This window comes from Eleutherodactylus coqui, chromosome 12 (genome assembly GCF_035609145.1).
Source record: "Eleutherodactylus coqui strain aEleCoq1 chromosome 12, aEleCoq1.hap1, whole genome shotgun sequence".
NCBI lineage: Eukaryota > Metazoa > Chordata > Amphibia > Anura > Eleutherodactylidae > Eleutherodactylus > Eleutherodactylus coqui.
In genome coordinates, this window is record NC_089848.1 from 70,315,679 (window position 1) to 70,341,798 (window position 26,120).

At 46.3% G+C, this 26,120-nt stretch overlaps 1 protein-coding gene across 2 annotated transcripts in view; it reads left to right on the forward strand.

Annotated features, from left to right (window-relative positions):
- SMARCD3 (SWI/SNF related, matrix associated, actin dependent regulator of chromatin, subfamily d, member 3) overlaps positions 1–26,120 on the forward strand; it is a 54,658-nt gene that overhangs the window by 22,393 nt on the left and 6,145 nt on the right. Inside the window, exons 1-12 of one of the 2 annotated variants that reach the window (XM_066585119.1) lie at positions 1,848–2,119; positions 8,850–9,040; positions 9,135–9,177; positions 10,283–10,405; positions 12,965–13,087; positions 13,993–14,088; positions 15,460–15,561; positions 22,331–22,492; positions 22,642–22,739; positions 23,456–23,591; positions 24,715–24,837; positions 24,980–25,081. In XM_066585119.1, coding sequence (XP_066441216.1) covers positions 2,042–2,119; positions 8,850–9,040; positions 9,135–9,177; positions 10,283–10,405; positions 12,965–13,087; positions 13,993–14,088; positions 15,460–15,561; positions 22,331–22,492; positions 22,642–22,739; positions 23,456–23,591; positions 24,715–24,837; positions 24,980–25,081 — 1,377 coding nt within the window. In that variant the 5' untranslated portion in view covers positions 1,848–2,041. Of the gene's footprint in view, positions 1–1,847; positions 2,120–8,849; positions 9,041–9,134; positions 9,178–10,282; positions 10,406–12,964; positions 13,088–13,992; positions 14,089–15,459; positions 15,562–22,330; positions 22,493–22,641; positions 22,740–23,455; positions 23,592–24,714; positions 24,838–24,979; positions 25,082–26,120 lie in introns of those variants that run through there. The other variant, XM_066585118.1, reaches the window with a different exon arrangement.

Genomic DNA, 26,120 nt, shown 5'->3' on the forward strand with positions numbered 1-26,120 from the left:
AGCTGCGGAATATGAGAATACTGTATATTGAGATTAGAAAAGAATGCAAACGGTATATCCCAGGAGGCTGGGAAGTGTCAGAGAACTATATATTTTGGTCCAGGAACTATGTGCATAGTATATACCAAAAGGCTCGGAAGTATCAGGATTCTATACTTTGTGGTTCGATAAGAATGAAAATACTGTATATCTGGAGTGTGGAAAGTATAAGCACACTGTATATAGAGGAAGAATGTGCTTTGTATGTTCCAGGAAGCTGGAGAGTATTGGGACATTATATATCGGCTTCTGGGAAGAATGGGGATGGTATATACCCAACGGCTGTGAGAGTAGCAAGATACTATACATTGGGTATATACCAGGAGAATGGGGAATATGGGGGCAGTATATGTTGGGGTAACAGAACAATGTGGAAGGTATATACTAAGAGACTGGGGAAATATCGGGACAATATATATTGTGCTGCAGGTATATACTGGGAGACTCGGAAGTATCTGTACACTATATATTGGGTATATACCAAGAGGCTGGGGAATATGAGGATATTACATGTTGGGGTGCAGGAAGAATGGGGAGAGTATATAACAGGAGACCGGCCATGTAACAGGATGCTACATATTGAGCATAGACCAGGAGGCTGGAGAGTATGAGGATACTATATACTAGGGTCTGGGATAGTATATAGCAGGAGGCAGGGGAGTATAAGGATACTATATACTGGGGTCTGGGATAGTATATAGCAGGAGGCAGTGGAGTAGGAAGGAGGTACTATATACTGGGGTCTGGGATAGTATATGGGGTCTGGGATAGTATATAGCAGGAGGCAGGGGAGTGTGAGGATGCTATATACTGGGGTCTGGGATAGTATATAGCAGGAGGCAGGGGATTATGAGGATATTATATACTGAGGTCTGGGATAGTATATAGCAGGAGGCATGGGAGTATAAGGATACTATATACTGAGGTCTGGGATAGTATATAGCAGGAGGCAGTGGAGTAGGAGGTACTATATACTGGGGTCTGGGATAGTATATAGCAGGAGGCAGAGGAGTAGGAGGTACTATATACTGGGGTCTAGGATAGTTTATACCAGGAGGCTGGGGTATGAGGATACAATATACCGGGGTCTGTGAAAGTATATAGCAGGAGGCAGAGGAACAGGAGGTACTATATACTGGGGTCTGGGATAGTATATAGCAGGAGGCAGGGCAGTATGAGGATACTATATACTGGGGTCTGGGATAGTATATAGCAGGAGGCAGGGCAGTATGAGGATACTATATACTGGGGTCTGGGATAGTATATAGCAGGAGGCAGGGCAGTATGAGGATACTATATACTGGGGTCTGGGATAGTATATAGCAGGAGGCAGGGCAGTATGAGGATACTATATACTGGGGTCTGGGATAGTATAAAGCAGGAGGCAGGGCAGTATGAGGATACTATATACTGGGTCTGGGATAGTATATAGCAGGAGATACTATATGTATACAGTACTATGGAGTACAGGGGTATCATGTGCTGGGAGGCCCCTGGCTATTGTGTCCTGCTGCTGGGAAGTATGTGACCCTGTCTGCAGACAGCCTATAGTGTGGGAAGTGTGCGGACACTTGTGGATCTTATGTCCTGCCTATAAAGGATCCTATATGATGGCAGATCCAGGAGACAGGCAGGGACAGCTGAGCAGGAGACAGCTGGGACAGAGGGAGACAGACCGAGACAGCTGGGGCAGAGGGAGACAGACTGATCAGGGTCTGCGGCTGCTGCTATTCCTGGCTTATCAGTGGAAGGAATTCAGCAGCTGGAGGAGGGTGGAGAGTGGGCCCTCAGCACAGCCCCGGAGACCCCCGCTCTGCCCAGATCCCAGCAGAGTGAGCGGGAGAGACTGGGAATAGCGGGGGGCACAAAGGAGAGCGGGGGCGCTGCAGCCTCCGGAGGGGATGGGAAGGGGCCAGCACAAGTCCCAAGAAGAGTTAGTGGCGGGCACAGGAGGGTGGCATTACTTACCCCTCACCCGGTGGGTGGCACTGGCTCTGTGGCTATGGCAGCTGACGATGCCGCTGGAGGAGCTCGTAGAGCAACTAAGAGCAAACTGTTTGAGTTCCTGGTGCACGGCGTGGTGAGTGCGGGGCAACTCAGGAAGGCGAGGGGCAACCATACCCACACTGCACCCCTATACATGATCACATATATGTCTACTCAACCCTCTGCTACTAATATACTCCCCATCCACTGTATATGATCTGTCCACTACATAGTACCTACTCATCCCTCTGCTGTATGTACAGTATACTACTACACTCACCATCCACAGTATATAATGTATATGATGTGTCCACTACATAGTACCTACTCATCCCTCTGCTGTATGTACAGTATACTACTACACTCACCATTCACAGTATATAATGTATATGATCTGTACACTACATAGTATCTACTCATCCCTCTGCTGTACGTACAGTATACTACTACTACACTCACCATCCACAGTATATAATGTATATGATGTGTCCACTACATAGTATCTACTCATCCCTCTGCTGTATGTACAGTATACTACTACTACACTCACCATCCACAGTATATAATGTATATGATGTGTCCACTACATAGTACCTACTCATCCCTCTGCTGTATGTACAGTATACTACTACACTCACCATTCACAGTATATAATGTATATGATCTGTACACTACATAGTATCTACTCATCCCTCTGCTGTACGTACAGTATACTACTACTACACTCACCATCCACAGTATATAATGTATATGATGTGTCTACTACATAGTACCTACTCATCCCTCTGCTGTACGTACAGTATACTACTACACTCACCATCCACAGTATATAATGTATATGATCTGTACACTACATAGTATCTACTCATCCCTCTGCTGTACGTACAGTATACTACTACTACACTCACCATCCACAGTATATAATGTATATGATGTGTCTACTACATAGTACCTACTCATCCCTCTGCTGTACGTACAGTATACTACTACACTCACCATCCACAGTATATAATGTATATGATGTGTCCACTACATAGTACCTACTCATCCCTCTGCTGTACGTACAGTATACTACTGTACTCTCCATGTTTAATGTATATGATCTTCCCTCTCTGTAATATCTACTCATCCCTTTGCTGTATGTATATTACTATGTCTACCATCCATGGTATATCATGTATATGGTCTATATGGTATATGTATGTACAAGATACTTCTACTATACTGACCATCCATAGCATAGAATGTATTTGATCTATGCATTCTGTAGTATCTCATAACTGTGATATACACGTGAGTGAGGGACGGTTTTAGTCCGGTAGTAGGCTATTCCAAAAGTTCTTTATCCACAGCAAGATGGAGAGCAAACAGACCGAGAAGGCGTATACAGCAATCCAGGGTGATGAGCGCCAAAGAAAATGGGCTTATGCTCAATGGAAGATTGGAAACAGCTCACACTGAGAGAACATACATATATATGAGATGTTACATATACATGCATATGTTTGGGGATCTCTCCATGAGCCCCCCCTGCAGCGTGTATATGCAGCTGAGAGAAGTTATCTTTGGACCCAAAGGTGCTTCAGTTTTAGGATTTATTCAGTAGGAACACAGTAACAGACGGAGGACGACGCGTTTCGGCCTTAGATAGGCCTTCTTCAAGCATAAAAACATATAGTCACGTCAGTATATATATAAGGGATACACTTACAATCTTTTCTGTGGTTGTTCAGTGGCATTTCCCCGTCATTTGATGACGTCAGTTGATGACGTCAGTGGGGCCGTCATGTGTCACATGACCTGCAAGGGAGTGATTGGAACGCAAAGCGAGTGTTCGAAAGGGAGACGCACTGATGTCATTATGTCTCTGGCGACTCCGAACAAAGTCCCTGCGTTATATTAACACGAGGAAACAGAGTAATTGGAACGAAAAACGTGCGCTCCAAGGGGGACGCGTGATGGGGTCACCACATGATATCAAACTTTATATAGTAAAACTACTCATAATAGGTTATAAAATACAGAAATGGCACATTTATGATGAAAATGGAGCTTAAAAAACATACTTTGGACAGAAAATGACAAGTTCAAGACTAATGTATAAAAAATCATGAGTGTCAAATGGAGATGCGAGGAGAAGGGGAAATGTATGGTTAACCCTTTCCAATCCACTGTCTGACGTTTAAAGACATTCTGATTGAAGGCTGTACAGCTCCAATGTCGAAAGACGTCCAGCAGGGTATTCTTACTGTATATTACTGGCCGCTCTGTTGTCGGGGGGCCTCTCCAGCATGTCATATATCGCAGTACTGACTCTAGCCAGCAGATGGCGGCATTATATAATGGCAGAAAGAGAAAGCCCCCTAGGAAACCCTGAATCCAAAATTGGATTGCAAAGGGTTAAAGAAGAATAATTTTATTTGGATACCCAATCCAGAAACGTCCTACTTTTATTTCCTTCCTAAATCACATAAGGACCCAATCAACCCACCCGGACGACCGACAATATTGGGCATCGACTCATGTACCAGCCATTTATCAGAATTTATTGATACTCCCCTTCCATCATGTCTGAGGGGCACAGGCCACCGCTTAGAATGCCTCAGAGATTTCCCGTGGGAAGACTCCAATCTTCTAGTTACACTGGATGTCAAGGCGCTGTACTCCATACCCCATGAGAAGGGTTTAGAGGTGATCAAATTGCATTTAGATGAAGATCATTTAATGCCGCCTCATCAAAAAACGTTCTTACTAACCGCAGTAAAATTTATTTTGGAAAACAACTATTTCAAATATGGAGGAGTCGTTTTACTTACAAGTGAAGGGAACGGCTATGGGGACCAAATGTGCCCCATCGTACGCCAACTTGTATATGGCAGCCTATGAAAGGAAGATCCGAGACACACGCATCAAACTTTAACATCTCATATATATATGTTCCCTCAGTGTGAGCTGTTCCCAATCTTCCATTGAGCATAAGCCCTTATTCTTTTCTTTGCATCCCCCTGATATATATATATATATATATATATATATATATATATATATATATATATATATATATATATATGATCTGTCCACTCCATGATGTATACTCCTCTCTATGCTGTATGTAATGGGCAACATTTCTATTATATCTACCCATCCTGTTAGTATAGTATACATAATGGACACTAGCCCTCTGTGTATCATATCCCATTAATACCCACTAGCTTTGCACTATATACTGCTGCTACTACTCTACTAACCCTACATGTATACTACTACTAATCTACTAACTCTCTACTATATGTATACTACTATAATACTACCACTGCATTTTATGTATGCTACGGTATTACTGTACTAACCTTCTACTATATGTATACTACTACTATTATACTAACCTTCTACTATATGTATACTACTACTATTATACTAACCTTCTACTATATGTATACTACTACTATTATACTAACCTTCTACTATATGTATACTACTACTATTATACTAACCTTCTACTATATGTATACTACTACTATTATACTAACCTTCTACTATATGTATACTACTACTATTATACTAACCTTCTACTATATGTATACTACTACTATTATACTAACCTTCTACTATATGTATACTACTACTATTATACTAACCTTCTAGTATATGTATACTACTACAATACCACTATATGTATACTACTACAATACCACTTTATGTATGCTACTACCATATATCGTAATTAAGTGATTACAATATTAGAGCAAAAGGGTAATTTATTGTAGAAAACTGAACATTTGAAGGAAGGCTCTAGTATCTTATTGTACCGCCTCTAGCTTGGATACAAGATGTGATACAGGCGGGCATGGAGGCTCTAGTACCCTGTTGTACTGCCTCTAGCTTGGATACAGGATGTGATACAGGCGGGCATGGAGGCTCTAGTACCCTGTTGTACTGCCTCTAGCTTGGATATAAGATGTGATACAGGCGGGCATGGAGGCCCTAGTACCCTGTTGTACCGCCTCTAGCTTGGATACAAGATGTGATACGGGCGGGCATGGAGGTTCTAGTACCCCATTGTACCGCCTCTAGCTTTGATACAAGATGTGATACGGGCGGGCATGGAGGTTCTAGTACCCTGTTGTACTGCCTCTAGCTTGGATACAAGATGTGATACAGGCGGGCATGGAGGTTCTAGTACCCTGTTGTACTGCCTCTAGCTTGGATACAAGATGTGATACAGGCGGGCATGGAGGTTCTAGTACCCCGTTGTACCGCCTCTAGCTTGGATACAAGATGTGATACGGGCGGGCATGGAGGTTCTAGTACCCTGTTGTACTGCCTCTAGCTTGGATACAAGATGTGATACAGGCGGGCATGGAGGTTCTAGTACCCTGTTGTACTGCCTCTAGCTTGGATACAAGATGTGATACAGGCGGGCATGGAGGTTCTAGTACCCCGTTGTACCGCCTCTAGCTTGGATACAAGATGTGATACAGGCAGGCATGGAGGCTCTAGTACCCTGTTGTACCGCCTCTAGCTTTGATACAAGATGTGATACGGGCGGGCATGGAGGTTCTAGTACCCTGTTGTACCGCCTCTAGCTTTGATACAAGATGTGATACGGGCGGGCATGGAGGTTCTAGTACCCTGTTGTACTGCCTCTAGCTTGGATACAAGATGTGATACAGGCGGGCATGGAGGTTCTAGTACCCTGTTGTACTGCCTCTAGCTTGGATACAAGATGTGATACAGGCGGGCATGGAGGTTCTAGTACCCCGTTGTACCGCCTCTAGCTTGGATACAAGATGTGATACAGGCAGGCATGGAGGCTCTAGTACGCTGTTGTACTGCCTCTAGCTTGGATACAAGATGTGATACGGGTGGGCATGGAGGCTCTAGTACCCAGATGTACCACCTCTAGCTTGAATATAAGATGTGATACGGGTGGGCACGGAGGCATACAGGTTCCATATGGTATCCAGTGGCATATCGGTCCACGTTTGCAGTAACTGAGCCTCCATATCATGCAAACTCATAGGCTGTCGAATCTGGCGCCTCAGATGATCTCATACATGTTCTGTTGGTGATAAATCTGGTGACAGCGCAGCCATAGAAGTGTGACAATGTTGTGGGGACATTCCAGTGACCCCTTGTGTGTGCGGTCGGGCATTATCCTGCTGCCTCTTGGAAGCCGCCATTAGAGCAACACATGCGGCTGCAGGATGTCCTGAACATATAGCTGAGCGTCGTTGTCCGTCGTACCACTACTAGAGATGACAGACTGTGGTATGCGATGGCCCCCCCAGAGCATCACACCAGCAGGGGGCAGTGTGCTGCTCCACAGCAAAGGCAGGATTGAGGCGCTCACTCCTCAGTCTCCAGACACGAACATGGCCGTCATCAGGGCCCAAAGTAAACCTGGATTTGTCGCTGAAGACAACCCGATTCCGCTCCGTAGCGTCTAGTTTAATCATTCATGACATCACTGCAAATGGAGGAGACAGTGTGTGGGTGTTAACGGCAGTATAGGTGTTGGACTCTGGGACAAATATCTCTCAGCCGCGCACCTGCAAATGGTTCTAACCGACACAGGGGTGTAACGATGGCGCCACCTGTCTCTGGATGGCAGACAACTAAACAGAGCGGTTTGTGCTTGTCGAACTATCAGACGGTCCTCTCTACTGGTGGTCTGTCGGGCTTCCTGAGCCCGATCACCTTGTGTGCCCTCATGCATCCACTGGTCCCAACACCCCCTAACAGTCTGGTCAGAACGGCCCATGTGAGGGACAATTCATTGCTACGACCATCCAGCTTCTCGCATCCCAATAATGCGCCCCTCTCAGACTCTGGTAACGGGGGGAAATCTTTCCAATTGAGTCGTAGAGGCGTCTAGTGGCCAACAAGCTCTACACAAGGGGAAGAAGAGGTCACTACACACAAGGAGCCTCTGAGAACCTCTTTATGGGCCAAGAGTGGAACCATGTTTAGGCAAGACCGTTCATCTAAGCACGCCACAAGTCTAATCAGTTGCCTATCTTCCCCAGGCTGGGCTCACACGACCATATGGTAATACGCTGCATAAAAATCGCAGCATTTTACTGGCATAGGGAACTGCGTGCCCCTGCGTAGTGTCGCATACGCCTGCGCATGTACTGCTGCTCTGCACCAGCTTCCTGGTTTCCACTTTTTTTTTCAATTTCCTTCTCATGTCTCCTAGCAACATGCATAAAAAACCGCGCACATACGCAATAGAGAACACCCATAGAGAACAATAGGGCTCTTGCGCACGTAATGTACAGTAAAATAGAACATGTGGAATAATGAAAATCAATGTACTTTCATTGACGCCATTTACCACATATTATGCGCGCGTACATTACATGCATAATACGCAATGCAAATACATTCATGTGAGCACGGCCTGAGATGGAACTGCATGCCGAATTTTGCAGCAAAAGGACAACTCCTTCTAGGTGCTTATTTTTATTTGACAAAGAGTTGCGTATTGACTGAAAGCATTAATCATATTTGCATTCATTTCCCATATACTGTGTGTTCTTGTTCTGTAGATACCAGATTTTAACCCTTAGTACAGCCGGCTAAAAAAAAAAAAAAGGGGACAATGTACATTATTACCGCACCGCCACACAGCAAGAACTCACATGATATCGATACACTTTAGTAAGACTGGCGCCTCCAGATTTCTGCCATATAGAGAGTGGATAGATATTGTCCACGGTCACTTTCAGTTCTCTGACTTATCTTTTTTTTGTGTATTTGGGTTTGTATAATACATAAAATTATGTGCTAGTCATGATCTTCCTGTTTTGTCTCCTTAGCGCCCTGGGATGCCCTCTGGGGCCCGCATGCCTCATCAGGGTGCCCCCATGGGCCCTCCAGGACCCCCATTTGGTGGAAGCCCATCTGTCCGTCCTGGAATTCCACAAACCGTAATGGAACCAACCAGAAAACGGTCAGCCCCACCGCAGGTTCAGCAGCAAACGGCATCCGCGCAGGGGAGGAGCCGAAGGTGAGTCGCTGAAACTAAGGAGTTTCCAAGACAATGAGATGGATAAATATTGTAGCATAATAATAATGATCCACCTTCTATTTTCATTCTTCAGTGCAAAGAGACAAAAGATGGCGGACAAGATCCTTCCTCAGCGGGTGAGTTGAATATATCACAAAATATCTCCTCTGTTAGGTCGTGTGGTAGAGCGTTTCTTCTTCAGGTCACATCCTGTATATGAAGAAATGTCCTCTAAAGGCCCATTTAGACACAACGATTCTTGCTCAGAATTCATCTAAATGCACGGGCATCGTGTAGTTTTCGTGCATGATTCGTCCCTCGCTCAATTCTAGTTTTCTAGAATTGAGCGATGAACTCTTATCAGTGGTGGAGGCTGTTATCACAGTCGTGAGCGCTGATAAGATTCTATGAAGCTTGTGTCCCACTGGTAGTTAACAGCGGGACAGGAGCTGTAAGCGCGGAGAACAATGCAGCTGTTTGCTTATGCAGAACAGCTGTATTGTTCGCCAAGCGATAGCAGCGGTGTCCTGCTCCGCCTGCATAGCTCTTTAGTAGCCACTTAGATGATTGCTCAAAACTGTCACTGAGCGATTTTTGAGCAATCATCTCTCATTGTAAATGGGGTCCCTCTGCTCTGTGACAACCCTTCAGATATTTGTAGACAGCTATTAAGTCTCTTCTCAGTCTTTTTTTTTTTTTTTGCAAGCTGAATATTCCCAGATTCTTTAACTGTTACTCATAGGACATGATTTGCAGACCGCTCACCATCTTGGTAACTCTTCTCTGAATTTGCTCCAATTTGTCGATGTCTTTTTTTAAAGTGGGGTGCCCAGAACTGGACACAGTATTCCAGATAAGGTCTGACTAAGGAAGAGTAGAGGGAGATAATTACCTCATGTGATCTAGACTCCATGCTTCTCTGATTACATCCCAGAAATGAGTTTGCCTTTTTTGCTACTGCATCACATTGTTGACTCGTGTTCAGTATGTGATCGATTAGTATACCCATCAATTGAAAGTGTGAAATCTACTGCAGATCCATGTCAAAATCCACATAAAATGCTGCAGATTTTGGTGCAGATCCTTACCAAAATCCACCTCGTGTGAATGCACACTTATAGTCTTGCAGTCCTGGGAATGCTCTTTGAGTTGTCTCATGTGTTTACCTCAGACATGGGGCCTCATTGACTTCGCCAATTTTTCATTGTTGTTAATCATTGACTGAGCATTTGTCGTCTTTAGATCCGAGAACTGGTTCCCGAGTCTCAGGCTTACATGGATCTGTTGGCATTTGAAAGAAAATTGGACCAAACCATAATGAGGAAACGTGTTGATATCCAAGAAGCTTTGAAGAGACCGATGAAGGTGATGGGAAGCAGCAGGATTAATAGGGGTCCATGACTGGTGTGTTAAGGGGGTTACAGCAGCAATATAAAAAAGGGGGACTACATAACAGGAGATGACTTAGATAACATGCCAAAAGATTATATGTTTTTCTTAATGTTTCAGCTGCTGACAATGGTATGTTGTTCAGGTCTATTTCATAGTGTCTTCTGTAAGAGAAATTTTAGGTTCTGAGGATTATCATGTAATTGAGACTTAGTAGCAACATACTGTATATGCAGGAACAAAACAATCAAAGAGTAAACGTCTACAAAAGCCTTAAAGGGGTTGTCCCGCGCCAAAATGGTTTTTTTTTTTTTTACATAGGACAGGACAGTTCAGCGCAGGACAAACCCAAGGGATGTGTTGAAATTTTAAAAAAAAATTTTACTTACCCGAATCCCCTCTCTGCAACTTCTTCCTTCTTTTCCTCCAAGATGGCCGCCGGGATCTTCACCCACGATGCACCGTGGGTCTTCTCCCATGGTGCACCGTGGGCTCTGTGCGGTCCATTGCCGATTCCAGCCTCCTGATTGGCTGGAATTGGCACACGTGACGGGGCGGAGCCAGAACGCCGCTCGTGCCCGGACCGACCAGAAGGGAGAAGACCCTTCTGCGCAAGCGCGTCTAATCGAGCGATTAGACGCTGAAATTAAACGGCATCATGGAGACGGGGACGCCAGCGCAGGGAAGGTGAGTATATAACTTCTGTATGGCACATATTTCATGCACGATGTATATTACAAAGTGCATTAATATGGCCATACAGAAGTGTTTAACTTAACTTGTCATCGCGGGACAACCCCTTTAATATCAATAATTACAATAATTAGCTTATATGAAATCTTCCCGACAATATCTAATCAAAGCCGAGCAGACACATTGAAGTGAGACAAGCTATAGGAGACATGCCCATATTTGTGGTCCACGTGGAGTCTATTCTGTGTCAAAAACTGGATCAAATCTCATTAGAGCAGGGATGCATAACTTGCTTTTGTCTAAGGGCTACTTTGTAATACTGAGCCACTTCCAAGGGCCGCAAGGGTATTCCCATCTGAAACATTTATGGTATATTTTAAGTTTTTGCTATAGTAAATCGAGGAAAGTTTCACTTCAAGGATTTCCACCTATTGGGAGAATGGGGGTCACCTTCCACCCCAATCAGCACTCCAGAGAGGAGATGGCAGTGCATGTGACTCTCTCCATTGTAGCTGAAGGATGTTGAAGTAACGGCCTGGCAATTATAGAGCTGCATGCGTATACAATGCCTCTAACTCATATACTCCTTTATGGTCAAGAGACTTTATTCCATAGGGGACCCAGACATACACAGTGCACCCTTAGTACATGTCCTAATATATAGGAGACCCAGACATGACTACACAGTGCACCCTTAGTACATGTCCTAATATATAGGAGACCCAGACATGACTACACAGTGCACCCTTAGTACTTGTCCTAATATATAGGGGACCCAGACAAGGCTACACAGTACAGCCTTAGTACTTGTCTTAATATATAGTGGACCAGACATGGCCACACAGGGCACCCTTAGTACTTGTCCTAATATATAGGGACCCAGACATGGCTACACAGTGCACCCTTAGTACTTGTCCTAATATATAGTGGACCAGACATGGCAACACAGGGCACCCTTAGTACTTGTCCTAATATATAGGGGACCCAGACATGACTACACAGTGCACCCTTAGTACTTGTCCTAATATATAGGGACCCAGACATGACTACACAGTGCACCCTTAGTACTTGTCCTAATATATAGGGACCCAGACATGACTACAAGGTGCACCCTTAGTACTTCTCCTAATATATAGGGGGCCCAGACTTGACTACACGGTTCATAAATGTGCAATCAGATCAGCATGTCAGGGTTTTCTTTAGAAAAAACATCTTTATTCCTCAATAAAAAGTCTTTGCGACCTTTCGATCCTGTATTGGACCTTTTATTAAGCAGATCCAATACAGGATCGAAACATCGCAATGACTTTATTGAGGAATAAAGATGTTTTTTCTAAAGAAAACCCTGAAGTGCTGATCTGATTGCACATTTATGGGCTTCTCGTTTTTGATCCTTGGGTCTGGATCATCCATTGGAATGGTGCACTAGTAGCCAAAGTGTGCTTGTGAAAGTGGTTGGACGTGCTGCTACTCATATACCTTTCTTCTTGATGACTACACAGTTCCTCCTTAGTACTTGTCTGTTCTTTTTGACCTGCTGTGTGCCACTCCCCTTCATCCTGACATGAAACTACATGTGAACAGCCACGCATAGATATTTCCGTGTCCAGATGATTGGGGCCGCGCAGGATGTTATTGTGGGCTGCATGTGACCCTAGAGCCACATGTTGTGCACCCCTGCATTAGACTGACAGACACTACATGATCGCAGTTATAAAAAGGGAAGAGGGTAAATATTATACGTGGAGCAGCAGCCCCCATACGTGGCACATATCCATGGGACCATGGTTCTGGGGTTTCTTCATCACGTGACATTTTCTCACTTGTTTTCTTTCTTCACAGCAAAAGCGAAAATTACGACTTTACATTTCAAACACGTTTAACCCTGCAAAGCCGGATGCTGAAGATTCAGATGGAAGCATTGCATCATGGGAGTTGCGTGTGGAAGGAAAACTACTGGATGATGTGAGTTGAGGTTCACTTTACATTCTGAACCATAGAAATGTTAGGATACTGTGAACATCTCTGGGGAACATTTATGAGTCCCAAGCCTGAAGATACATAGTATTCATGGAGGAATGCTCAGGAAGGTAGGAGAAAGGGGCTGCTGTTACACTACTACAAAGACCAAAACAGATAAGGAACAAAGAGGATGAATGTGTCTCGGGTAACTTGTGCAGAGGACAAGACATCAGGGCAGACAGTCAGACAGCTAAAAAGATAGTACACCCTCCATAATAAAAAAAAAAGATGTGGTTAACTGTAGAGGTGGCCTCACATACCCCAGGCAGTCAGGCACACCACTGCCAATGGTCAGACCATCACCTATTACCTCTTCCTCCATCATACATAAGTCTTGACCGTAGAAGCGTACAATCTCTAAGGAATAAGGAGGTGATACAAGAGGTGGAGGATGACCCTTCTTCTACTGCTTCCTATTCAGCAAATCATTGCAATCCCTGTTTACACGAAGAGATTTGCAGCAGACGAATGATGATTTTTAGGTCTGCAAGAAAGATCCAATCACAGATAATTAACGATTTATTGCTTACTGTTCGCTCGCTGCACACGTTTACATATAACAATTATCATGGCAATCGCTTGATCTAACGATTGTTCGTGACGTGTAAAAGGGTCATAAAAGACCAGACCATAGGAGCTTCCAATCTTTAAGGAATAGGGGCGAGATACGATTGGAGGGAATCAGGAGATTAGGTCAGAATAGGTTATGCCACTCTGATACGCGTATCCCTATACAACATCTTTCTATGACATCTCTCTACAATGTTTCTCTATGATGTTTCCATACTATGCTTCTCTATGGTGAAGAGGAATGAGTTTGATGTGATGTTGTATTTTTGTTCTCACAGCCCAGTAAGATGAAACGGAAATTCTCCTCATTTTTCAAGAGTTTGGTCATTGAGTTGGACAAAGATTTATATGGACCAGACAATCACCTGGTGGAGGTGCGTTTGATTGTCAAGATAAGGTGCTGTCATAGAATGTGTGTGAGACATGTAGAGAGCCATTTCTCTCCAGACACATACAGGGAGTGGCCAAAAATATGGAAACACCCTACGAAATGCATCGGTTTTAATCATTAGCACTGAGCTGCCCTTTTGACCCCTACTTGGCTGAGAGGTTTCCCACCAAATTTGTGTTACTTTACCTCTTACCCTGCTCTGGCTGGTTTTGGGAGCCAGCTGGTAACAGCAGCTGAGTAGCACAAAACCCTGACCAATGGAACCTTGTTGCTGGGGCAGATGTTCACTTTGGCCCGGACCCATCTGTGTCATATTACCTCCACTTAAAATTGGTCTCTTCTTGTCTAATTGAAATATGATTTATAATCCCATGTAATTTAAGGCATGCATTTCATACATTGTTTCCATATTTTTGTCCACCCCCTGTACTAAGAGCCCCCATCTCTTTTTAAAGTTTGAGTGGCCTACTTCTCTATGTATAGTTTGTGGGCAATACCTGTCTGGTTACAGGTTGAAGGAACTAGTTGAGAAGCAGCAACTCTCTGGGTCCTATTAGAGTACGTCTCTGGGTTAGGTTGAGGGACACCACCTTTTTGTATATGTGTTTAGTGGTGCCACCTCTGCAGGTATCAGTTGAGGGGCACCGCTTCTCTGGGTATCAGTTGAGGGGCACCACCTCTCTAGATATAGGCTTAGAGGCACTACTTTATTGTGCATACATTGAGGGGATACCTTCTCTCTTGGTATGGGTTGAGGGGCACCACCTCTCTGGGTATGGATTGAGGGGGCACCACCTCTCTGGATATAGTTTTGAGGAGCACCACCTTTCTGGGTATAGTTTTGAGGGGCACCACCTCTCTGGGTATGGGTTGAGGGGCACCACCTCTCTGGATATAGTTTTGACTGGCACCACCTCTCTGGGTATAGTTTTGAGGGGCACCACCTCTCTGGGTATAGTTTTGAGGGGCACCACCTCTCTGGGTATGGGTTAAGGGGCACCACCTCTCTAGATATAGTTTTGAGGGGCACCATCTCTCTGGGTATGGGTTGATGAGCACCATTTCTCTAGGTATGGGTTGAGGGGGGGGGGGATCACCAATTTCAGTATCACTGGAGGAGCACCACTGCTCCAGGTATGGGCCGAGGGACACCAGCACTCTGGGTAAATGATGATTAGCATAACTTTTTAAAGTATATATTAAGCAGTTTAGCTTTTTTTAATTAAACATTTAAAGGGCCCCCTGTCTTTGTAGGAATTAGTAGCCTCAGATCTACAATATTGTGGGCAGGTAGTCCTGTATTTAATTCATTCCACAGTCTATCAGCTCTGAGCTTATGATCTCCTCCTCTCAGTGGCACAGGACTCCGAGCACTCAGGAGACAGACGGCTTCCAGGTGAAGCGACCAGGAGATGTTAGTGTGCGCTGCACCCTACTACTGATGCTGGACTACCAGGTGACCCTTACATTACACTGCATCCCTACACATTCCCTCTACTCCAATGTATTCATGGAGTAACATGCACTGCACTACCGCTACTCCATCTGTATCCGTGTATTACACTACACCCAACTGATAACAGTCTACTCCATCAGTCCTGCAAAATCACACTGCAAAGTGCTCCTAAAAGCCTAATCATCTGTATCTCTCATTCACAGTGCACTATACTGTCTCACTTGTATCTCCGCATCACATTACACCATAGTGCCAACCTTTATCGATGGGTCACACAGCATAAAATTATGTACTCTGTCTGTATAACTAAAGGTGCATTTAGACTAAAGGTGGCTTTTGAGCGATCATTTTGCATAATCTTCTAATTGGTACTTATGCCTATTAGTACCAATTAGTAGAGGCCCACTTACACAAAGCGATGATCGGTCAAAATTCACTCAAACGACAGTTTGAGTGACAGTTTTGAGCGATCATCTTCGCATAACCCTATCAGCTAATTAGCTACTTAAGAGTTATGCAGGCGGAGCGTGACACCGCCACGATGGCTCGGAGAACAATGCAGCTGTTTTGTATATGCAAACAGCTGCTTTGTTCTCGCTGTGTCCCGCTGAACTGCTAGTTCCGAAAAAACAGCAGGAGCGCTGACAGTCCTTTGTTCTCGGACCTTTCAGCTGGTATCCCGCTGGGAAGGCATGTACGTTCGTTTTTTTCGCTCACACTCGCGGAAACAAATTACCTATTCCGTGAGCTAAGGAAAAATCACAGCATGCTCTATTTTGCTGCAGACTCCGCGCAGACAGCCTCCATTGAAGTCAATAGAGGCTGTCAGACCCGCAGCCCATGCGCAATTAACAGTGCGTATGGACCATGGGTACCTGCATGATCACTAAGCGACGGCGCGGGTAATAAAAATTTTGAAAAAAAATCTGTACTGCGCATGACTGATGGCAAGTCGCCGCTGTCATACGCAGGCAGAAACCGCAGGTACGCGGGGTCAGCGACCAGCTTCACAGCCGTAATCCACTGCACGTTCTCGCATGCAGAATCCAACCCAGTCGTGTGAAGCCAACCTTAAGTATGGTAGTGGTTCCGTTTTTGCCTTGGGATGTTTTACATGGCATGCTCTTGGTCCGTTGGTTGTAGTGGCAAGAACCATGAACTCAGAGGCATACCTTGACATTCTAGACCAGTGTTTCCCAACTGCGGTCCTCAAGGCACCCCAACAGGTCATGTTTTCAGGATTTCCTCAGTATTGCACATGTGATGAATTATTGTCAGTGCCTCAGACATTGCCACAGGTCTTCTTACTATAGGATATCCTGAAAACACGACCTGTTGGGGATCCCTGAGAAATGGTGTTGAGAAACACTGCTCTAGACAATACTGTGCTGCCAACAATGTGGCAATACTCTGGGAATGGTCAGCAATACTTCCAACAAGACAACGCACGTTGACACAAATCCAAGGCTGTTTTACATTGGTTTGATGATATAGATGTTCCAGAATTGGACTGGCCTGCACACACTCCAGAGCTGAACCCTACTGAACATCTTTTGGACAAACCTGAACTTTGGATCAGGAAATACGAACAATGTCTATCTTCTATGAAAGAACTCACCAAACATTTGCAGGATGAATGGAGGGAAATGCCAGCTGAAGTGTATTAGACCTTAGAAGAAAGTATGCCATGGAGAGTATCTAATGTCATTAGGGCCAAAAGAGGCCATATTAAGTATTAACGTAAATACTGCTTTTGGTTCTTGCTCAGGTGTCCAATTACCTTTGGTAGCTTATTGCATGCTAATAAAGGGCCTTTTGCATGGGCCAATAATGGTTCAGATTCCGGCGATCCAGAATCTGAATGATTATCGTACGGTGTAAATGCAAGCACCGACTGAATGTCGAACAAGTATTTGTTCGCGTCTCGTTTGTCATTCACTTTCTGTATGAAGAAAACCGATCGATCCATGCAAAGGGCACATTACCCTCCTATCATGTAGGGGGCGTCGTTAACCACACAACTCATCTGCATCATTTTAGGAACAATGGCTCAGGAGCAGCAGTCATGATCACAGGGGAGAATTCCATTGGCAGTGTACAGAGTGCTGCTGTGACCTGTTGATGGAACTACAGGAGCTGCTATCTGTGTCAAGGCTAAGGAGGCAGACTCCCTCCCCTATGAGTGCTGCTGCTCACATGAGTCAGCCTGAATATCTTGAAGATAAGTGTCCCCTAGTATAAAGGATGGGTGAGCTATCTCAACCAGTTATGTCTCTTGCAATGTGATGAGAAAAATAGGCTGGTCTCTAAGGGGTTAAAGAAATAATTAACTTTTTTATAATTGGGGAAAGTGAAGGGGATGCCAAAACAGGATCGTTTGTATCACCAATTCCACCAGCTGCAGGGAAGATTAAAGTAGTTTGCCGGGGTGGTGTAAAATAAAGAACTAAGCCATATTCACAGAGCGTCCAGTGCAAATGGCCCAACACTCTTATGTATATTGTATCCAGTGAGCCGCCATCAATACTGAAGAAGAAGCATTGTACTGCTGCGAAACGCGTTGCGCCTACTAAACTGGTCTTATCAAATACAAACTGTGATTTTTCATGACCCGGGCTGTGTATGCGCATGTCCATCCAAGGGTTGGCCTTACTCCCCTTTTATGTTTTACCTTCATCACTACATTCAGGCCTCTCACACAGGCGCTTTTTATTAACACGGCATTTTGAACGCTGCGTTAACCGTGGTCTAACACTCTCATTTAAATCAATAGGGCCTTGCAGGCATGCGTTCCATCGCGGCACTCCACGCCGCACCTCATTACCCATCACAATGATGGGGTGCGCTAAAAAAACACACTGTCAGCCGCAGCTCCCTGCGTCCGAAAGTGAAAGTAAAATAGCTGCATTTTGCGGCGTTCATGTGTGAGAGCGGCCTTACTGTACGTCAACCCACGGGTTGTACGAATACTGGGTTGGCTGCACCCAATTCCCCATGCACATGCCTCCTTTACTACCAGGATACCTAATTAGGATCAGTACCTCTCGTGCCGGACGTCTCATGAGTGATACAATGTTATATGTTATAATCACTGATTACTTCAGCAGGGTTGGTGATCCGGGGATTATCCTGATTGCCAGATTGGAGTCGGAAGGGAATGTTGTCCCTTATATGGGGAAAATTGGCTTCTACCTCATTGAGGTTTTTTTGCCTTCCTCTGGATCAACATGGTGGGAGGGGAGGGGGTAATAGGCTGCACTGGATGGACATGTGTCTTTTTTTTGGCCTTACATACTATTTTGCTTAAGTCCAAAACTGAATTTATTTATTGAAACACTATCCACCCGCGTGAAGCGAGAGACAACCTGCTTAAACCAAAACCGCAACTGTAGCCTACTTTGGGGAGAAAGCGAGGAAGACGTCCAGTTTTCAGCCAACATCTGGAGGCCGGGGTCCCGCTTTTCCTCTTATGGGCTCCAGATCTTTCAGTGCTGTCAGCAGGCCACCCAATTCTTCTGGCAGATGTTCTGGAAAGTGCTGAAGGATCCCCCAATGGACCCTGAAATGTCCTCTCAGCATAGGTGAGCTATACAAGCACCGTCTTACTAGAGGGGAAAAAAACAACCATATTAACCATTAAGCGCCCGGATCCCATGTGGCTTCTGCTCGTAAATGTTCCATTGGCCTTACATGAGTTTCGGTCAGACGTGACTGATCCGCAAAATCCCAGTGCCTTTGTATATACAGCCAAATACCAACGTACTGGCGCCCTCGATGGGAAGGAATGTAACCAGTATATCACATGAGGCGTGCAGTAATAGAGATTTCATGTGAAAATGCTGAGTTTTTATTTACAGTTTTTAAAAAAAATTTTTTTTAAGTGAAATATTAATGCAGAAACCTCTCCCATTATTGTACGTGGGGCGGTATGCTCAGCTCTCCTCTGCTGTATGTGGGGGTGGTATGCTCAGCTCTCCTCTGCTGTATGTGGGGGCGGTATGCTCAGCTCTCCTCTGCTGTATGTGGGGGTGGTATGCTCAGCTCTCCTCTGCTGTATGTGGGGGGGGTATGCTCAGCTCTCCTCTGCTGTATGTGGGGGCAGTATGCTCAGCTCTCCTGTGCTGTATGTGGGGGCGGTATGCTCAGCTCTCCTGTACTGTATGTGGGGGCGGTATGCTCAGCTCTCCTGTGCTGTATGTGGGGGCGGTATGCTCAGCTCTCCTGTGCTGTATGTGGGGGCGGTATGCTCAGCTCTCCTCTGCTGTATGTGGGGGCGGTATGCTCAGCTCTCCTGTGCTGTATGTGGGGGCGGTATGCTAAGCTCTCCTCTGCTGTATGTGGGGGCGGTATGCTCAGCTCTCCTGTGCTGTATGTGGGGGCGGTATGCTCAGCTCTCCTGTGCTGTATGTGGGGGCGGTATGCTCAGCTCTCCTGTGCTGTATGTGGGGGCGGTATGCTCAGCTCTCCTGTGCTGTATGTGGGGGCGGTATGCTCAGCTCTCCTGTGCTGTATGTGGGGGCGGTATGCTCAGCTCTCCTGTGCTGTATGTGGGGGCGGTATGCTCAGCTCTCCTGTGCTGTATGTGGGGGCGGTATGCTCAGCTCTCCTGTGCTGTATGTGGGGGCGGTATGCTCAGCTCTCCTCTGCTGTATGTGGGGGCGGTATGCTCAGCTCTCCTCTGCTGTATGTGGGGGCGGTATGCTCAGCTCTCCTCTGCTGTATGTGGGGGCGGTATGCTCAGCTCTCCTCTGCTGTATGTGGGGGCGGTATGCTCATCTCTCCTCTGCTGTATGTGGAGGCGGTATGCTCAGCTCTCCTCTGCTGTATGTGGGGGCGGTATGCTCAGCTCTCCTCTGCTTGATGTGGGGGCGGTATGCTCAGCTCTCCTCTGCTTGATGTGGGGGCGGTATGCTCAGCTCTCCTCTGCTTTATGTGGGGGCGGTATGCTCAGCTCTCCTCTGCTGTATGTGGGGGCGGTATGCTCAGCTCTCCTCTGCTTTATGTGGGGGCCATATGCTTAGCTCTCCTCTGCTGTATGTGGGGGCGGTATGCTAAGCTCTCCTCTGCTGTATGTGGGGGCGGTATGCTCAGCTCTCCTCTGCTATATGTGGGGGCCCGTATGCTCAGCTCTCCTCTGCTGTATGTGGGGGCGGTATGCTCAGCTCTCCTCTGCTGTATGTGGGGGCGGTATGCTAAGCTCTCCTCTGCTGTATGTGGGGGCGGTATGCTCAGCTCTCCTCTGCTGTATGTGGGGGCCCGTATGCTCAGCTCTCCTCTGCTGTATGTGGGGGCGGTATGCTAAGCTCTCCTCTGCTGTATGTGGGGGCGGTATGCTCAGCTCTCCTCTGCTGTATGTGGGGGCCCGTATGCTCAGCTCTCCTCTGCTGTATGTGGGGGCGGTATGCTCAGCTCTCCTCTGCTGTATGTGGGGGCGGTATGCTAAGCTCTCCTCTGCTGTATGTGGGGGCGGTATGCTCAGCTCTCCTTTGCTGTATGTGGGGGCGGTATGCTCAGCTCTCCTCTGCTGTATGTGGGGGCGGTATGCTCAGCTCTCCTCTGCTGTATGTGGGGGCGGTATGCTAAGCTGTCCTCTGCTGTATGTGGGGGCGGTATGCTCAGCTCTCCTCTGCTGTATGTGGGGGCCCGTATGCTCAGCTCTCCTCTTCTGTATGTGGGGGCGGTATGCTCAGCTCTCCTCTGCTGTATGTGGGGGCGGTATGCTCAGCTCTCCTCTGCTGTATGTGGGGGCGGTATGCTCAGCTCTCCTCTGCTGTATGTGGGGGCGGTATGCTCAGCTCTCCTTTGCTGTATGTGGGGGCGGTATGCTCAGCTCTCCTCTGCTGTATGTGGGGGCGGTATGCTCAGCTCTCCTCTTCTGTATGTGGGGGCGGTATGCTCAGCTCTCCTCTGCTGTATGTGGGGGCGGTATGCTCAGCTCTCCTCTGCTGTATGTGGGGGCGGTATGCTCAGCTCTCCTCTGCTGTATGTGGGGGCGGTATGCTCAGCTCTCCTCTGCTGTATGTGGGGGCAGTATGCTCAGCTCTCCTCTTCTGTATGTGGGGGCAGTATGCTCAGCTCTCCTCTTCTGTATGTGGGAGCGGTATACTCAGCTCTCCTCTGCTGTATGTGGGGGCAGTATGCTCAGCTCTCCTCTGCTGTATGTGGGGGCAGTATGCTCAGCTCTCCTCTGCTGTATGTGGGGGCAGTATGCTCAGCTCTCCTCTGCTGTATGTGGGGGCGGTATGCTCAGCTCTCCTCTGCTGTATGTGGGGGCGGTATGCTCAGCTCTCCTCTGCTGTATGTGGGGGCAGTATGCTCAGCTCTCCTCTGCTGTATATGGGAGCAGTATGCTCAGCTCTCCTCTGCTTTATGAGGGGGAGGTATGCTCAGCTCTCCTCTGCTGTATGTGGGAGCGGTATACTCAGCTCTCCTCTGCTGTATGTGGGGGCAGTATGCTCAGCTCTCCTCTGCTGTATGTGGGGGCGGTATGCTCAGCTCTCTTCTGCTGTATGTGGGGGCGGAATGCTCAGCTCTCCTCTGCTGTATGTGGGGCAGTAATAATGTATTCTTACAGTGTTTTATTAGGATTTACACCAGTGATATAAACGGTAATTTCCTGACATTCTGTAAGGCTTATTCGGTAGGATTAGTTTTGCCCGGTTCCTTGAGGAGTGCCAGGACTCCTCACACATACAGGACACACAGATATCCTGACCTTTAAGATGCCGGGTTCTTCCCTGCTGACCTTGCTGTCTCCTTGTCTCCACAGCCCCCGCAGTTCAAGCTTGATCCTCGTCTTGCTCGTCTGCTGGGGATTCACACGCAGACGCGGGCGGTCATCATCCAGGCGCTCTGGCAGTATATAAAGACCAACAAACTCCAGGACTGTCATGACAAGGAGTATATCAGTGGAGACAAATACTTCCAGCAGGTGGGCTGCCCGTATCCCCCGTATGTCACCATGCAGTTATAGTGAGGGGCTCATTATATGTTCTGAAGTAACATTCTCGCCTCCTTCCTCGCTTAGATTCTTGGCATTAGTCCTTAATTTTATTGATTTTCTTTCCTGTCATTTCACAGATATTTGATTGTCCTCGGTTAAAGTTTTCAGAGATCCCACAAAGGCTTACAAACCTCCTGCTGCCGCCGGACCCCATTGTCATTAACCACATCATCAGGTACCGTGCCAGATTGCTGCGCAAGTCATTAGAAGTGAATGAGAGAAGGTTCCTGCTTGTCTAAGAACTTCAGGTCTCCCCACTACTTGGTCCGGCCTGTACAGTTTGCACTATCTGGTCCTCTGGTAGATGACCCCCAGTCTCCCATCATCATGGACAAGTTTGTGCAGATGAATATTATCCATGACAGAATAAGAGCTCGTTCACACAGACGTATGCGTACAACACTGCGAGTCTCTCACAGTTCTACACATTACCACCCATACGCCCTGCAGCCAGAGACCACCTCTGGGATGTATGTGGCGCTGCACATGCCCGAGAATGATGCAATCACGGACATGCGCAGTGCAATTTTATTTATTATTTTTTAAAATTCTGAACAGAGCGGGGATGCATATTGAAGCGCTGCCCATGCGCAATGCATGCGTATGGACAGCTCTTCATACAAGGGAAATGGCGTTTCATACACAGAGAAATAGAACATGCTGCGATTTTATTTCTTCTGTGTATCGATACGCAGTACCCACACGCAGGTGTGAATGAAAGTCCGTGTTACGCACGGGATATACGCGTGCGTAATACGCGGTGACAATACACCCATGTGAATGAGCACTAAGGCTGTAACGTAACAAAATGGGGAAAATTGAAGAGAGAATATTCCTTGAATGGACAGCAAATGTCTAACTTCCCAATGAATAACCTGCTATTCCCTACAGCGTGGATCCCACAGACCAAAAGAAGACTGCCTGCTATGACATTGACGTGGAAGTGGAAGATCCGCTTAAGAGTCAGATGAGTAGCTTTCTCTTATCAACTGCCAACCAGCAAGAGATCGCCGCACTGGATAATAAGGTAATCCTGCGTTTAGGGGAGCCAAGGTGGACTTGGTGACTATAACATTGATGATGGTGCAAACAGGGTGGACATAGTGACTGTAATCCTAAGGCCAGGCTCACACGGGCGGACTGTATTCTGCATGCGGGAGGCCCGCAGCGGATTCCAGCTGTGAGCCCTGCTGGTGACCCTGCGTACCTTATTTTGTTGTATTGCAAATGACTTTGGCAAAATAGTGCTACGATTTTTCCTCTGCTCGCAGAATACACAATTCCTACCCGCGAGTGTGAGTGAAAAAGCAAAAGTACATGCTTTTCATTGTCCACGCTTTGCTGCGGATCCTCTGTGCGGATGCTGATCCAGGATTTCACAATTGGAATCTGCTTGTGTGACACCGGCGTAATAGTGGGGAGCAGGGTGAACATTGTAACTGTAATCCTAAGGGTCAGGAGCGGAATGGACATGATAACTGTCATTCTAATGGTGGGGGGCAAAGTGGACACAAATTGCTGATACAATCAGATGTTTGCAGTAAATGCGGTCACTTCTAGCAATCCTAGATATCAGATGATTTTGCAAGTTCTTCAGAATTATAACCAGTCATGCATCTTCATCAAACCGATAAACTGACAATCCGGCAAGAAATTCCTCTACAGACCTGGATTTTGGGCCGTACGTGTCATCACTTCAGGTTTATGATCCAACTAGTCATAAAAGAGCAGCCACTATTTGAGTTTTGCACTCAGTATTTGGCCACACATGATAGTATTCTTATTGGCCATTCCAATGGCAGTTCTCCATCTTGTGTCTATAGCAACTTAATTCTTTAAGACAGAATATTCTTGACAGGTCTGAAGTCTGTTACTCATCAGAAAAGGACTCCCTCCATCAGCATGAACATACCAGAGCTTTAATTGCTAACCTGTCTAGTAGATGCCACCTCCCTCTGGATATAAGGGACGATCTTGTGCTCCGGTGTTCTCCAGGTCTCATGTGATACATAAGAAATGTGTGTTTTTAGGATGTCCTTAGTGCACCCGGGCATTACCACAGGTGTTCTCCAAATGATAGATTCTCACATCATGACTTGTTGGGGTGTTTGAGGATCAGGATCTACACTGATGAGTTATTTCTTTTCTAGATCCATGAGACCATTGAATCAATAAACCAACTGAAAATACAACGAGACTTCATGTTGAGCTTCTGTAGAGATCCAAAGGGTTATATCCAGGACTGGCTATTGTCCCAGAGCAGAGACCTCAAGGTAACATTTTTGGTTTTTGTTCTAGCCTTCCCCAGCTATGTCTGGAAAATGGCTGTAAAATTAGTGCAAGCCTGTCGGTAACTTTCCTGGGTCACTTCTCTCACTGAGCTAGATTCATTAAAAGATCTCCCACTTTCACTAGATTATGACAGATGTGGTTGGGAACCCAGAACAGGAGAGGAGAGCCGACTTCTACCAAGAGCCTTGGTCCCAGGAGGCTGTGAGCCGCTACTTTTACTGTAAGGTGAGACCTGCCGAATATTGTGTATTTTTCACACTTGCTCAAAACATTTAATGGCCCTTTTACACAGGCCGCGACTCTTGCAATTCATTCGGAACGAGCTGATGATGTCATCACCAGCCCGTTTGCGCTCTGGCAGCCCATTTAGCCCAAGAGAGATTGTTGTTGAGAATCATGCAGTTTTCGTGCACGTACAATTCACTGTTTCACATTCCTATGGGAAACGCTGAACGACCAGTGCTTAAATGTCACAATAAGTGCTGCCAAAACCGGCTGAAAGTGAACGACGAATGAGAACCTCATGATTCTCACTCGTTGTTTATCAGCATTCAAACTGAACAATTATAATTCAGTTTTGTTCGTTTGAACAATTCACTGAACGATAATCGTTCCGTCTAAATGGGGCATAAGACTTCGTCACCATCTTCTTGCAGCCCTCACTGAGAGCAGCATAAGGGATTGCCTGTCACACTTGATTACAGTGATATGTCTGCTGTGTGGATCTGTGCAGTAGTTTTGGAGAAACTTGCATTTAAAGGGGTTGTCCCGCGGCAGCAAGTGGGGTTATACACTTCTGTATGGCCATATTAATGCACTTTGTAATGTACATTGTGCATTAATTATGAGCCATACAGAAGTTATAAGAAGGTTTTCACTTACCTGCTCCGTTGCTAGCGTCCTCGTTCCCATGGAGCCGACTAATTTTCGCCGTCTAATGGCCAAATTAGCCGCGCTTGCGCAGTCCGGGTCTTCTTCTGTTCTCAATGGGGGCTCCGTGTAGCTCCGCCCCGTCACGTGTCGATTCCAGCCAATCAGGAGGCTGGAATCGGCAATGGACCGCACAGAAGCCCTGCGGTCCACCGAGGGAGAGGATCCCGGCGGCCATCTTCATCAGGTAAGTAAGAAGTCACCGGAGCGCGGGGATTCAGGTAAGCACTCTCCGGTGTTCTTTTTTAACCCCTGCATCGGGGTTGTCTCGCGCCGAACGGGGGGGGGGTTGGGAAAAAAAAAAAACCCGTTTCGGCGCGGGACAACCCCTTTA